Source organism: Callospermophilus lateralis, chromosome 2 (assembly GCF_048772815.1).
Source record: "Callospermophilus lateralis isolate mCalLat2 chromosome 2, mCalLat2.hap1, whole genome shotgun sequence".
Classification (NCBI taxonomy): Eukaryota; Metazoa; Chordata; class Mammalia; order Rodentia; family Sciuridae; genus Callospermophilus; species Callospermophilus lateralis.
In genome coordinates, this window is record NC_135306.1 from 1,755,737 (window position 1) to 1,769,820 (window position 14,084).

The 14,084-nt window shown below is 61.1% G+C and overlaps 2 protein-coding genes across 8 annotated transcripts in view; both read left to right on the plus strand.

Moving 5' to 3' along the window:
• Card9 (caspase recruitment domain family member 9) overlaps positions 1-10,798 on the plus strand; it is a 12,938-nt gene extending 2,140 nt beyond the window's left edge. The window contains exons 1-14 of one of the 7 annotated variants that reach the window (XM_076845095.2): positions 870-972; positions 2,007-2,145; positions 2,299-2,507; positions 2,961-3,098; positions 3,862-4,166; positions 4,245-4,424; positions 4,547-4,690; positions 5,051-5,176; positions 7,242-7,433; positions 7,772-7,813; positions 8,189-8,237; positions 9,762-9,838; positions 10,324-10,400; positions 10,489-10,798. In XM_076845095.2, the coding sequence (XP_076701210.2) occupies positions 2,324-2,507; positions 2,961-3,098; positions 3,862-4,166; positions 4,245-4,424; positions 4,547-4,690; positions 5,051-5,176; positions 7,242-7,433; positions 7,772-7,813; positions 8,189-8,237; positions 9,762-9,838; positions 10,324-10,400; positions 10,489-10,651 (1,677 nt within the window). In that variant the 5' untranslated portion in view covers positions 870-972; positions 2,007-2,145; positions 2,299-2,323 and the 3' untranslated portion in view covers positions 10,652-10,798. Of the gene's footprint in view, positions 1-869; positions 973-2,006; positions 2,146-2,298; positions 2,508-2,960; positions 3,099-3,861; positions 4,167-4,244; positions 4,425-4,546; positions 4,691-5,050; positions 5,177-7,241; positions 7,434-7,771; positions 7,814-8,188; positions 8,238-9,761; positions 9,839-10,323; positions 10,401-10,484 lie in introns of those variants that run through there. The other 6 variants (XM_076845090.2, XM_076845091.2, XM_076845097.2 and 3 more) reach the window with 6 other exon arrangements.
• Positions 10,799-10,925: 127 nt separating this feature from the next.
• Dnlz (DNL-type zinc finger) lies at positions 10,926-12,692 on the plus strand. The gene is made up of 3 exons (XM_076845098.1): positions 10,926-11,230; positions 11,427-11,566; positions 12,429-12,692. The coding sequence occupies exons 1-3, from the start codon at positions 11,012-11,014 to the stop codon at positions 12,595-12,597; spliced, it is 528 nt and encodes a 175-aa protein (XP_076701213.1). The 5' UTR covers positions 10,926-11,011; the 3' UTR covers positions 12,598-12,692.
• The last annotated feature ends 1,392 nt before the right edge of the window (positions 12,693-14,084 follow it).

Below are 14,084 nucleotides of genomic sequence, written 5' to 3' on the forward strand. Positions count from 1 at the left end.
CGACGAGGAGGTGCTGCCAGGGCCCGGGGCTGGAACATCCCTAACTGCCTGCTCCCCCACACACAGGCAGGGCTGCTGGCCCTCATGGAATCCGGCAGGAAAGCTGGTCTCGCAGGGTCAGAGGCCATGCAAGAAGGGAGTGGTCAGGGGAGCTTCCCCCCCTTTCCACTCACCCCTTCTTGGTAGCTGTTGCCTCAGCCTGACCGGGCAGGCCAGGTGTGGCTCAGTCCAATCAGCTCCTCCTGCTGAAGTGGGGCCTGGGGCTCTCCACACCCCTCAGGGACCAGGCTCCAAGGACCGCCCTAGATGTGGGCCAGAGAGGACTCTGTTGCCTGTCACCCATTGGCTTTGGCCGAGCTTTGCCTGCCATCAGCTTTTGGGAGTACCCCCCATGCATCCCGGTAGAAAGGGAGACTGGCATGGGGGTTCCCAGTGGCAAGGACAAGGAGGACATCAGGGTGCCTCACCCCTGTGTAGGGCTTAAATGTCTAGCTGGACAGTGGGCTGGCAGCAGTGTGCCGCAAACACACTATTACTCCTGACCTCTGGTAGGTCACCCAGCCCTTAGACCATGTGCCCTCCTGGGTGCCATGGTAGGTTGGCCTCCTCTAGCCCAGGAGGGCCTTTGCCCTTCTTTCCACGTTTTCAGGTGCCCTAAGACCTGGGACCCTGTCCCTGGGCAGGCAGGCTCCTCTGTTCCCCAGAGGACTTCCACTTCCCTCCCCTGGGGCCGCCCAGGCTGTCAAACCAGAAGCAGGCCACCAGGGACTGTCCCTTTGCGGGAGGACAGGCCTGCCTTAGTGGTGTTAACCAGAACACAGCAGGAAGTCAGAGCCTCCCTCTGAGCTCCACCCTCGCTCCCTCCAGCACCAGCTGCCGACAGCATCTCCCAGATACCCTGGCAGCCCCAGATCCTGGTGTTCCCACGGCCAGCACAGCACGCAGCTGGCAGGTGGCTCCTGCAGGACCGAGGTAGGCTGGCCTGGAGCCCTTCAGGAGACTGGCATGGGGGAAGGTGGCTGGGAGACCATAATCTTGCTGGGGACCCTGAAGCACGTGCCTAGAGCAGTGCTGTGCTCCCACAGGCCAGCCATGCGGCCTCAGCGATTCCCGGGCCCTGCATGGACACTCTGCAGAGACCTGTTCGCTCAGAGGAGTCAGTGGTGGGAATTGGTGTGGGCCATGTGGATTCGGGCCAGAAAGACAGGCAGTAAAAGCCCAGTGTTCCCAGGACTGTCCCCTGGGCCACCAGCCTGGGCAGGGAATCCGTGCAGCAGGAAGCTAGGAGTTATTCAGAAGATCATGCCTGTCTCAAGGGCCAGTGGCCCAGCCAGCTCCTCTGGTCGGTCAGGGCCCCATCCCTGTCTCAGGGAGGTAGAGCTGCTCAGCTGCTGCCACCTTGGCCCAGTCCTGAAGCCAGTCACTTGAGCTGTGCACTGGTGAAAGAAGATAGCAAAGGGTGGGCCCTCATGGGAAGACCCCTTGTCTACAGCTGGCCTGAGTTTCCCCAGCCTGGCAAGAGCCAGGCCCTCTCTGGGCCAGAGAGTGCAGGGGTCACTGGTGCCCAGGACCTGAGAACCATGAGAGGGTGCGGCAGCAGCTTCCCTGGGCAACAGGCAACCCTGCCAGCCCCTCACAGCATGCCCAGGTCTAGGGTAATGGCAAATGCCCCTGTGAGCAGCCCTCCACCGCCTTCCCTAAACAGCTCGGTGACACAGGGAGCTGCCATGGAGCTGTTGCATCACCAGCCCATGGCCAGCGGAAGGACTGGGGGGCAGGGGCCTTGGGGGATGAGGAAGTCCTCCACAGCCTGGCTCCCTCCCAAGGCAAAGGTGGGAGGGCCACCAGCCAACCTGCCCCTCGCCCAGCCCGGATGTTGGATGGCCAGGACTCACAGTGCCATGCAGGGTGGCCCCATGGGACAAACCTCCCACCACTTTGGAGTGTCATGGTGCAGGGGAATGTTCTTCTCTTAGACCCCAGCTGTTCCTCTCATATTTACCCAGGTGATTCAGGAAGAAAGCAAGCTGGGCAGAGGGGCAGGGCAGGAGCTCAAAGAAGGAGACAGCTCGGTAGCCTGACAAGGAGCTGTCCCGATGCCTCTGCTGTCCCTGGGGAAATGGTCATGCAGCCAGGAATGTGAGGGTAAACCCCTCAGATGCCCCTGGGTGGAGCTCCCTGGTGGCCCTGCCCAAAGCCCTGGCAGGACACCTGTACACTTGGTGTGGGCTGACCCTGGGGGTAGGCTCCAGGCCAGGGGCACAGCAGGTGGGCATCCACCTCGGTTGCTCTCCCCAGCTCCAGCCACCAGCCTGCGGAGGCCATGTCGGACTATGAGAATGAGGACGAGTGCTGGAATGCCCTGGAGGGCTTCCGGGTCAAGCTCATTTCTGTCATCGACCCTGCCCGCATCACGCCCTACCTGCGCCAATGCAAGGTTCTGAACCCTGATGACGAGGAGCAGGTGCTCAGTGACCCCAACCTTGTCATCCGCAAGCGGAAAGTGGGTCAGTGTTGCCCCCGCCTGCTGCCCCAAGGATCCAGGCCCCAGGTGGCTGCTTTGTGCCTCCCTGGCCCTGGCCCACCCAGGTGGACTGTGAGCCCCAGCCTCCATCCTGAGGACGGAGTGGAGGTCCCCTCCCATGTTGCTGGAAGCTATGATTAGAGTGGCAGGGAGCTCACACACCACTGAGGCCCTGGGAGGCCTGGGGTGGGCGGGCAGCACTTTGTCCCCATCGTAGACCACCTGCAGGGCACCTCCATCAGATCATTACCCTGACCTCTGTGTTGGGCAGGCCAGGCCTGGCCAAAGCCAGGTGGGGCGGGCAGGGGCACACACAGCTTGGGGTACCTTGTGCCCAGAATGCACCCCACCTGCACCTTGGGAGCCTCCTCCCCAGCCCTGGCCCTGCCCCCCCCCCCAATGCCCCAGTCCCCAGTCCTGCCTCTCTGGCCTACAGGCGTGCTCCTGGACATCCTGCAGAGGACAGGTCACAAGGGCTACGTGGCCTTCCTCGAGAGCCTGGAGCTTTACTACCCACAGCTATATAGGAAAGTCACCGGCAAGGAACCGGCCCGTGTCTTCTCTATGATCATTGGTGAGAGTCAGGGTGGGGCGACCTTGGGGGTGGGGTCCAGGCACAGGGTCTCCCCCTCGCAGGTCCTTCTGGTAGGTCTATAGTTCATAAATTGGGGGAGAAAGAACCTGGAAGTGGGTCAGCATGAAGATCCCGCCCCACCCCCCCACCCCACTCAGGGTCTGGGCGCCTGCATTGCTGGGGTACCCCTGGCCTCCAGAGGGGGAGCTTCTGGGGGTAGGAACCTCTCCCGGCCTCAGAATACCCACTCACTGCGGGTTCCACCTCTCTAAAGCCTTTGTCCCCACAGAGTCCTGTGGTTCCCAGCAGGGGCAGCGGGATGCTCCCCTGCCGGTAGCCCACTGGTTTGTTGCATCTCATTAAGATCCTTTTTAGCATGCACAGTGGCCACACCTGTAACCCCAGCTACTCTGGAGGCTGAGGCAGGAGGGTCCCAAATTCCAGGCCAGCCTCAGAACTTAGTGGCCCTGTCTCCAAATAAAAATAAAAACGTCTGGGGATGTAGCTCAGTGTAGAGCACCCCAGAACCCAGGGGTGGGAGCGGAGAAGATCTGTTATATAAAGAGAGAAAGAAGGGCTGCCCTGAGCCCTGGCCTGGAGTGGCCTGGGAGAGAATGAAGTGTCCTGTTCATGTCCCCCAAGCGGAACAGAGACCAGGCAGAACTGGCCTGCTGACTCCAGCTGCTGGTCCTCAAGCACCTAGGGTCATTGAGGTTGGGCAGATGCAGGGGCGTGGCTCCGTCTGACGCTGCCTGAGCCCCAGACGCATCTGGGGAGTCTGGCCTGACACAGCTGCTGATGACGGAGGTCATGAAACTGCAGAAGAAGGTGCAGGACTTGACTGCGCTGCTGAGCTCCAAGGACGACTTCATCAAGGAGCTGCGGGTGAAGGACAGCCTACTGCGCACACACCAGGAGCGGGTGCAGCGGCTCAAGGAGCAGTGCGAGGCCGGTGGCCGCGAGCTTAAGCGCTGCAAGGAGGAGAACTACGACCTGGCCCTTCGCCTGGCGCGCCTCAGCGAGGAGAAGGGCGCAGCACTCATGCGGAGCCGCGACCTGCAGCTGGAGGTGAGCGGGCCCCACTCCCCGGGCGCACCCTGCTGCCCTGCCTGGAGCCTGGCTGACTGGACCCCCGCGCCCCTGCAGGTGGACCGACTTAGGCACAGCCTCATGAAGGCGGAGGACGACTGCAAGGTGGAGCGCAAACACACACTGAAGCTCAGACACGCCATGGAGCAGCGGCCCAGCCAGGAGCTGCTGTGGGAGCTGCAGCAGGAGAAGGCCCTGTTGCAGGCCCGTGTGCAGGAGCTGGAGACCTCCGTGCAGGTGGGGCTGCACCAGGCTTTCACACCAGGCTTCCGTGGGCGGCTCATGGCTAGGGGCAACACAGGCACTGGCAGCCAGGCAGCCTGGGCCTCCTGGTCATAGTTGCCCTTGGCCGTATTCAGGAGGGGAAGCTGGACAGGAACAGCCCCTACATCCAGGTGCTGGAGGAGGACTGGCGCCAGGCACTGCGGGACCACCAGGAGCAGGCCAACACCATATTCTCCCTGCGCAAGGACCTCCGCCAGGGCGAGGCCCTCCGCACCCGGGTAGGAGGGTTGGTGGCAGGCACCAGGCCTGGGGTGTTAAGCCAGTGCCCACTGGGCATCTTGAAGGCAGGGTGCTGGATCTCATTTAAATTCTCTGCTGCACCACTTCTGGGGGTACAGCCCTTTGGTGCAGGCTCTTTGCCTGCATTTGCCTGGGAGGGTGGGGGCCATCCTCAGGGCTCACAGTGCCTGTGGCAGAATGGTGGCCATGGCCAGGGTCTCTGCTGGGTCTGGCCTACTGTGGTCTGTGGCTCCTGGGGCCTCCTCCTGGTCCCAGCTGGCCTGACCAAATGTACCCTCAAGTGCCGTCCCTGAGGCCAGGTGGCGCAGGGCTGGTCGGCTGAACAGCCCCTCCTGCAGTGCATGGAGGAGAGGGAGATGTTCGAGCTGCAGTGCCTGGCTCTGCGCAAGGACTCCAAGATGTACAAGGACCGCATCGAGGCTGTCCTGCAGCAGATGGAGGAGGTGGCCATTGAGCGGGACCAGGTAAGTGCCTCCTGCCTCGTGCGGAGGTAAGGATGCAGAGAGGGAGCTGGTCCCCAAGCTCATGGCCCATGCAACATGGAGTCCATGGCCAGCTTCCCACCTGGCCCATCCCACTCGGGAAGAGCCGTGGTCACCCTGAGCCTCCTCCTTCCACGCTCCTCTCAGTGCTGTACGCTAGTTTTCTTTTATATATCTTGTACAAAAGAGGGCTTTCCATCAGTCTTATTTTGCAAGCTATTATTTTTAATTTTATTTTTTGTGGTACTGGGGATTGAACCCAGGGGTGCTCTACACTGGCTTGCACCCTCAGTCCTTTCTTTTTTCTTTTCTTTTTCTTTTTTTTTTGAGACAGGGTTTCATTAAGTTGCCCAGGTTGGCTTCAAACTAGTGGTCCTCCTGCCTCAGCTTCCTGAGTAGCTGGATTACAGGTGTGCCCCACAGTGCTCAGCTGCAAGTAGCTTTTTTTAACTTAGAAGAACTGTGGGTGCCTGTCTGGGGAACTCTTGTGGACCCGGCGGAGTATCCCACCACAGGGCTGCATCTGCACCCTGTCTCCCAAGCAGCTTCCTGGAGGCTATTTCCAGTTGACAGCTGATGTTCCTGCCAGTGCTGGAGGGTGACTCATGACATGTATCAGGAGTCCTGAACCCAGACAGCTGGGAGTCACCTGTGGAGATACAAGGACCCCAGGAAAATAGCGACTCTGCCTGTCCAGCAGGGGGTCAGCCACCATCCCTGCATTGGGCACAGACTCCCAGGCCGATTCTCAGGCTGAGGGGTTGGAAAGCCTCTGTTGGGAGGGAGGGGACTGGCTGCACCCCGGGGGTGCTGCCCAGGAGCTGGTCCAGTGCCAGGCACTGGTGGGCTTGGCAGGGCCATGTTTGGCTGTCTCCAAGAGTCCAAAGTCAGAAGCAGGGACAAGAAGTAGGGAAGCAGCCATTTACCAGTCAAGTGCTGGCCAGGGTGGGGCCCACTGGCCTGTGGGCTACTGATGGTCTCCTGGACTGCTGGCTGCAGTTGGGGTCAGAGTTCTGCCCCACTGTAGTGTGCCCTCCTCTGCTAGCACATTGGTCTCACACCTCAGGGACCCCGGGTAGGACACAGGCATAAGGAGCATGACAGAAGCTGGGCACAGTGGCCACACCTGGTAATCCCAGTGACTCTGGAGGCTGAGGCAGGAGGATCGTAAGTCTGAGGCTTTAGCGAGACCCTGTCTCAAAATAAATAAAATAAAATAAAAAGTGCTGGGATGTGACTCAGTGTACAGCACTTCCAGGTTCAACCCACAGTACCAAAATAAGATAAATAGAAGAGCAGGACATTCATTTTTAAGAGTCTTATGTAGCCACTGGTGGTCATGCTCTGAATGACCAACTGCATCCAGTCCTTACCAATCACAAGAACATGGATGTGGGCTGGGGACATAGCTCAGTTGGTAGAGTGCTTGCCTAGCATGCACAAGACCCTGGGTTCAATCCCCAGCACCACACACACAAAAAAGAACATGGATAGGGAACAAAGATGTGCTGGGTATCCTCTGGGAATTGAGGAACTCAAGAGTTGACACGGGGCCACAAGGACTGTCCTGAGGGTTGAGAATATGGAGATTTCTAACCTTTTTCCTCCCACAATACTGGAGATTGAACCTGGGGTTCGTTATCATTAGCTACATCCCCAGTCCGATGTGGGTTTTTGTTGTTGTTGTTATTGTTTGTTTTTGAGATAGAGTCTCACTAAATTGTTGAGGTTGACCTCAAACTCGTGGTCCTCCTACCTCAGCCCCCTGAGTTGCTGGGATCACAGGCATGGCCACTGTGCCTGGCGAGTTTTATCTTCTTCACGCTTGTCCACTTTCCATCATGTGCCTTCATTACTTTACAATCCCCAAATGCCATCTGTGTCCAAGGGAAAGGAGAGGCCTGCGCTGGCTGGTCCCACGCAGCTCCACTGACTCCGAGAGGTGCTAGAAGTCCTGCTGGGAACTTGCTTTAGAAGCTGGGAGTCATGCTGTAAGGAGAGAAGCAAAGAGAAGCCCTGGGCTGAAGGTGGCCTGTGCCTCCTGCAGGCCATGGCCTCCCGGGAGGAACTGCACACGCAGTGTGCCCGGAGCCTCCAGGAGAAGGATGAACTGCGCAAGCGGGTCCGGGAGCTGAGTGAGAAGGCGGATGAGCTGCAGCTGCAGCTGTTCCAGTGCGAGAGCCGGCTGCTGGCCACAGAGGGCAGGCTCAAGCAGCAGCAGCTGGACACACTCACCCTGGTGGGCTGCAGGACAGGGCGGCCTGCTGGCTCAGCCCTGTGGTCCTGCCTGGGCCAGTCAGTGCAGTGAGGGAGTAGGACCCAGGCGTGCAACCAGGACCACCCCAAACCTTCCTTCCAGGCCCAAGCAGGACATGGGACTGCTGGACACTGGCTGTGACCAAGTGGAGCCAGCAGGGGGGTGGTGAGGAGGAGGGACATTCTAGGCAGAGCCTAGAGAGGGGAGAGCCAGAGCTGAGGCATGTACGGGGGCTCCTGGAGGATGGGGCTGGACTGGGACCCTCGCCATACCCCACCCACCCCATGCTGCTCTAACCAACTCCTCTTCTTTGACCACAGAGCTCTGATCTGGAGGACAGCTCCCCCAGGAACTCCCAGGAGGTGAGCGTGACCCCAGGATGGTGCCTGGCTGGCCTCTGTGGGACTCCCAGCTTCCACCCACCCACAGCCACATTTATGCTCCCAGGGTCCCGCTGAACTGAGCCTCCACTGCCCAGCTCTGGGCCAGGGAGGGGGAGAGGCCCATTTGCTGGAGGGTACAGTGAGGCCAGGGCAGTGCTGCTGGTGCAAGAGCTCCATTTCCCAGACCCTTCTCAAGCAGCCTGAACCCCTGAGGAGCTGTACAGAGGGGAGGCAGGCACCATGCCTGACTGGGGTGCAGGAGCTGTGTGGGCTGTGGGGTAGGTGGGGTCCAGTCCTGGTGGGGAGTGGTGGCTGGAAGGGAGGACTAACAGTAACCTGTCTTGTCTTTGGAAGCTCTCACTGCCCCTGGATGTGGAGGAGGATGCCCAGCTCTCGGACAGAGGTGAGCGGACACACCATGCACCATACTCCTCTGGCCCAGAAGCACAGGGCTTGGCCTTCTGGTCCCCCTGAGCCCTGGCCTGTAACTAGTGCCCTGTCTCTTCAATCTTCACGTTCTACTCAGCAGATGGGAAAACTGAGGCTTGGGGGTGTTATCAGGTCAAGGACGCCTAGAGAGCAGAGAATCTGACTCAAACCTGGGGCCCAGCTGGCAGGGTCCTTGGTCCAGTGAGGACAGGTCCCCCTGGGGCAGTGGGTGTGGAGCCTCCACCCTGGGCAGGCCCAGGGAATGCAGAGTAGAACAGGGCTCCCCCACCCTCTCCTCACAAAGCTTCCTGTTGCAGTGGGAGACACAGTAAGCCAGTGTCCAGGCTCAGAAGGCCAGGGATAGAGGAATGGGGCTGCATGCGGGGCAGGGGGTGAGGGGCACCGAGGGGGCTGAAGAGGCTTCCAGTGGGCCAGGCAGGATTCCTCCTGGGCTCATTTTTAAATGGGGCTCTTAGCCCTAGAGACAGACTCGGGGTGGATGGGAACAGCTGGGTGCCTCTGGGAGTGGCCTGGATGTGGGCAGGAGCTGGGGAGGAGTCTGCTCTGGTGATGGGGGTTAGTGGGAGGTGGGGAGGGTGGTGGGGTGCCCCGGGAGGTTGCGTGGGAAGTCAGAAAGACTTCCTCAAGGTTGCCTGAGCCCAGCCTCCAAGCAGAGGCAAAAGGGGAAGAAGTGGCAGCAGATGGAGAAGTGGGGGAGGCCATCTGCCACAACCCAGAGATGTGAACTTGAGGCTACAGAGCCCACGTGTTCAGGGGTGGCAGACTCAGGAGTAGCCAGCTCCCAGGGGGCTGTGGCAGGAGCCAGGCAGCATGGAGACTGAGCTGAGGGGGAGTGTCAGCTAAGAGCAGCTTAGGAGGGGCGGCCAGGCAGGCAGGACACAGCCTGGCACCCCAGCCCTGCTGACCACCAGTACTTCTGCCCTAAGGGCCTGAACTTTGGTCTGCCTAGATCCTGGGAGAGTCAGAGGGGTCCAGCAGCCTGGAATGTTCTGCTTCCAACTGCTGCAGTATCCCAGCCACACCTCTGGAGGCCCTGGGCCCTCCTCTTGAGGTTGCCCCTGCCCACTCCTGAGAGCCACCATGCCTGAAAATGCTACCCTGCAACTGGGAACACAGCACAGCCTGATGGGGCTTGGGGCCACCTGGGAAAAGTGTCCTGGAGCCTTGGGGTCCTTGTTTGTCTGTTTGTCGTTGGTCTTTGGGGGCAGCCAGCTCAGGAGGAATGGACGGTTGATGGAAAGGGTTGTGGGACTCTCTAGGACCAGCAGCCTCTGCCTGCCTCAGAAGGCTTCTCCTGGGAGTGAGGGGAGGCCAGGCTAGGGGTCTGGGCCTGCTTCCTTGCCTGGCAATGGAGAGACTAACTGGCCATGTGAGAACCCAGGAGATCTTGCACTGGGCAGCAGAGAGGGGGAGGGGTAGCCATGCTGGGCGTGGCTCCCCAGGTGGGCAGGACCCACAGGCAAGCTATCCTTTCCAGGAGGCCTCGCTGAGGGGGAGAGCCAAGAGCAGCCCTTCGCAGCCCCGCAGAAGGTGTGGCTTTCACTAAACCCCCATGTAAGACCCCCAGGTTCCTGCAGCCCTCAGTGGGCTTCAGTGACTAATCTCCAGGAAGGTGGTGTCTCTCCACTAGGGCAGCTGGGGGTGATCCAAGGTCTCTGCTGTGGGTTTTGGGGTGGAGTGTCTGGAACATGAAGTGGAGCCTCTACCTTCTTGGACACAGCTCCAAGAATGGGGGTTTGGGAGAGTGGGGTAGCCATAGAAGGACACCCCATTTCTGGTCTACCCAGCGGGAACTCGGCCTCCTTGTCCATGGCACAGGAGTTCCTCAGCCAAAGGGCCATCTGGGTTGTGTACTAGTAAGAGCCCAGGCGGGAGCCTGAGCGCCCAGTCTGCCCGGCTGCAGGAGCCCACGCTGCCCTGTCATCAGAAGGCAGCCCTAAGCCCAGGCACCTCGGGGGGCAGCCCCGATGGCCAGCTTTGCTCCAGCCTTCTTCAGCGTGCGGACACGGCCATCCAGTTGCGACCGTGCCCTTCCGCAGGACGCTGGCGCGAGCAGCGGCGAGCCCCCGGAGAAGGAGCGGCGGCGCCTCAAGGAGAGCTTCGAGAACTACCGCAGGTGGGCGGCCGGGCGGGGCGGTCTGGCGCGGGCGCTGCCCACCAGCCGCACCTGCCTCACTGCCTCACCTGCGGCGTCCCTCAGAAAGCGGGCGCTCAGGAAGATGCAGAACGGTTGGCGGCAGGGCGAGGGGGACCGCGGGAACACCACCGGCAGCGACAACACCGACACCGAGGGCTCCTAGTGCGCCGGGACCGTCGTGGGGCGGCACGCACTCCCCGCACCTGCTGCGGACTCCACGCCGTGGCTGACCTGGCCACAGCAAATGAGCTGGACTCCCCTCCGTGAGGCTGCCCGCGCACCTAATTTTTAAATGCGCCTCCTATTTTTACTGTACGCTACCTTTGCTTTGTGGAAATACCGGAAAGTGCAGTAAATAAAAATAACCCGGGAGCGTGCAGACTCGCGCCATTAGAGCCCGCGCCGGCAGGGCGGTGAGCGGACGCAGCGCGCGCAGGGCGGCACCAGGGGGCAGCAGCGCGCGGCGCGCCGGGCCGGGGGCGGAAGCTAAGGAGGGCCACGTCCGCCCTGGTGCCCACTTCCAACATGGCGGAAGCGGCCTCAGCGGCGCTGGGCGGGGTTGGAAAGAGCGGCGAGGGCGGTGGGGCAGAATGTTGCGAACGGTGATGGGCTGTATGCCGATGCTGCTGAGAGAGAGACCCCGGGGACCTGTCCTGAGGTGCCTGTGGGGCTGCAGGACCCGCCCGGAGGCCGCAGGAAAGCGGCGGGCCTGGCCCTCGGGTAGGCGGTTCTCGAGTTCCGGGTCGGGGCCCGCGGCGGCGCTGGGACGAGTGGAAACGGCGCATTACCAGCTGGTCTACACCTGCAAAGTGAGCACACAGGCGGGGAAGACGGACCGCCCTTGCCGCTAGAGGGCGCCAAGAAAAGAGACTGCTAGGGGCGGGGCCTTCCCGGGGGCGGAGCACTCCTGAGGGGCGGGGCCTTCCCGGGGGGGGGGCACTCCTGAGGGGCGGGGCCTTCCCCGGGGGTCCAGTTGCTGGCCTGATGCTGCTCTGCTCCAGCCAGGTCTGTGGAACAAGGTCCTCTAAGTGCATCTCGAAGCTGGCCTATCACCAGGGCGTGGTCATTGTGACCTGCCCTGGCTGCCAGAGCCACCACATCATCGCAGACAACCTGGGCTGGTTTTCTGACTTGGATGGGAAGAGGTGAGGACACCTGGACCGGGGAGGGGGGGCAGGGAGAAGGGGGACGCTGGTTGCCTGAGCCTGGGGCCTGGGTGAGGAGCCCTCCCAGCAGCACACACCTGGCCACCTGGCCTCCCTGGGGAGCCCCTGCTTGGTGGTTTCTAGATCCCCTCAGCAGCCCAGTTTCCTGTCTGTGCAGAGGTGCAGGTAAATCTGAACTTCAGGTGGACCATGGATAGCCTTTGCCGTCACTGTGCTACCCCAAATACAGCAGCTGCCAGTCAGGCCACCTGGGTGGCGCCTGGGGCTCTGCCTCACTGACCAGCCTCCGTCCTCTTTGATGGCCTTGCCACTTTCTGGTGTGGAACTTTCTTGTCCTCTGCCAATTTGTGTACCTGGTCTGCAGCAGCTGGGAGGTGTGTGTCAGGCGGTGTGGACTGGCCCTGGCCTGAGGGTCCTGCTCAGAGGCCAGGCTGGCACCCCTGTCTGGGGAGCCGAAGGCTGTGCATTCTGACTTCTGAGCTCTGTATTCTCACATGAGGGAGGGTCGGTGACAGCAGAGTCCGGAAGACCTGTGGTGACTTTCACAGAGTGACCCTGCAAGGTCAGCACACCAGGCACTGGGCTGTCCTCCCATAAGACATCACCAAGTAGAGAAGGGGCATGGGCAGGACTGCTGGGGACTGGTCTCTCCGTGAGATGAGGTGGTCCCTTGGCTCCTGAGGTGGCACTTGCTGGCAGCCATGGGTCGTGAAAATGTGTGAGGTGCCTATATGGCCCTGATGCTGCTGGGTGCTGGGCAGCACTCCTGGATTGAGCTGGCCAGGGTGTGCCCTGCAGGGAGCCAGGTACAGGAGTGACATCCCCCACTCCTGCCTCACAGGAATATCGAAGAGATCCTGGCATCCAGAGGGGAGAAGGTGCGCAGAGTGGCTGGCCAGGGTGCCCTGGAACTGATTTTGGAGGCTGCAGGGACCCCCAACCCCCCTGCTGCCCCAGAAGAGGGTGAAGGCGAGGATCCCGCCCACCCAGGCAAGACGGAGCAGAGCTGACTCACATGGGACTTCTGCCCTCCAGAAAGATACTTCCTTCAGCCCAGACTTCCCGGACTGGCCTGTCCCCTGTCAGTAAACAGACGTTGCCTGTAGCTCTCTTTCTTTATTGGAGTCAGAATTACTCCCATGAGCCCCCGGTGCTGGAGGACCCCAGGCTCACCACCATCCATCCTGCAGAGGAGTTACCTGTACTAGCCCACCACAGGGCCACGTTCAGGTGGGCAGGGACTGGATATAAAGTCAGAGCACACATGGCCCTGTCCGTCTGAGCATCCTGTCACTTGCTGTCCCCTGGGACAACGCTGGTGGCTCCCCTCCATGAGCCAGGGCTGACCTCAGTCCTGAGCCTTGGCCATAGCAAACCAGGCTGCTCATGGTGGCTGTAGCCAGGATGGGCTCTGGGCTGGGAGCTTGGAAGGGAGTGCAAGCCAGGCGGAGGGTCCTCTAGGGGCTACCCGGCCTTGCCATGCCACCTGGCAGGTTGGGGCCTCAGACACGTGAGGGACGGCAGGAGCCCTGTGCCCTTCCTGCACACGTGTGGCTTGTCTTGGCTTTGTTTGACTGCTCAGGATGTTCCTGTTTGGGAAGCGAGCAGACGCAAGAGCAGTCTTGGCAGAAACATTCTGGCTGCGTGACCTCCACTATCAATCACCAGCCTCGTCTGGCAAGCAGAGGCTGGGGACCTGGTGGGGTGCAGAGGGCTGAGCCCAGCTCCACGGGGACACGCTGTGTGGGAACCTGAGCTGGTGATTAGAAGCTCACGCCTCATCCGTGGGAGGCTGGGTGCATCTGCTTCGTGTGCCCTGGCTCGATTACCCCCGTCCTTCTCCTGGCAGACAACCTGCTATTAGGCCCACCAGAGCCTCCCGGGCCATTTGTGGAACCTGTCATCGCTCTCAAGGCTGAGTCAGCCCCACCCCAGCCTGCCCTTCTGTGGAGGGCACTGAGGTTGTAGGGACCAGCGGGGGCTTCCCGGGGGCCTTGAAGTTCGGGAAGCCGCCCCCAGGGATGCAGACCAGTGTTCGGGAAGGCTCCAGTGCTGGCCACGCACCAGCTGTAGAGCTGGATCTAGAGAACCTGCTCCTGCGGGACACCGAGGCCCATAGCATGCACTTGTGCATTCACAGCCTTTTCTGTGCTGATGCTTTGGCCTCTGGGCCTCACTGTCCCTGAGGGCCCACCCCCACTGGACAGCAAAGGCTGTGAACCCTGCTTCCCATGTGCCGAGTGGTCTGTGCAGAGCCCACTCCCCATCCTCCTTGATGGGCTTGCACCTGGGCCATCGTGCCGTACCCTCGTCACCCTGGGCCAGGTATCGGCCAACTGGGCAACCTGTGTGCCCAGAGCCCGCCAGAATTCTCCAAGCAAGCCAAGCCTAAGCTGGTTACCCCTCGTCCCTCCTCCCCATGGAACCACATCAGAAGCTCTGCCCGAATCACTCTGCCTTGACCCACCAGTGCTTCCCACGTGGCGTAGCGTGGCAT

Bases quoted from the DNA above. Each gene is read 5' to 3' on its own strand.
- Dnlz (XM_076845098.1), top strand. From the start codon at position 11,012: ATGTTGCGAACGGTGATGGGCTGTATGCCGATGCTGCTGAGAGAGAGA. The intron at 11,231-11,426 runs GTGAGCACACAG...TGCTCCAGCCAG, and splicing joins AGCTGGTCTACACCTGCAAA to GTCTGTGGAACAAGGTCCTC. The intron at 11,567-12,428 runs GTGAGGACACCT...CCTGCCTCACAG, and splicing joins TCTGACTTGGATGGGAAGAG to GAATATCGAAGAGATCCTGG.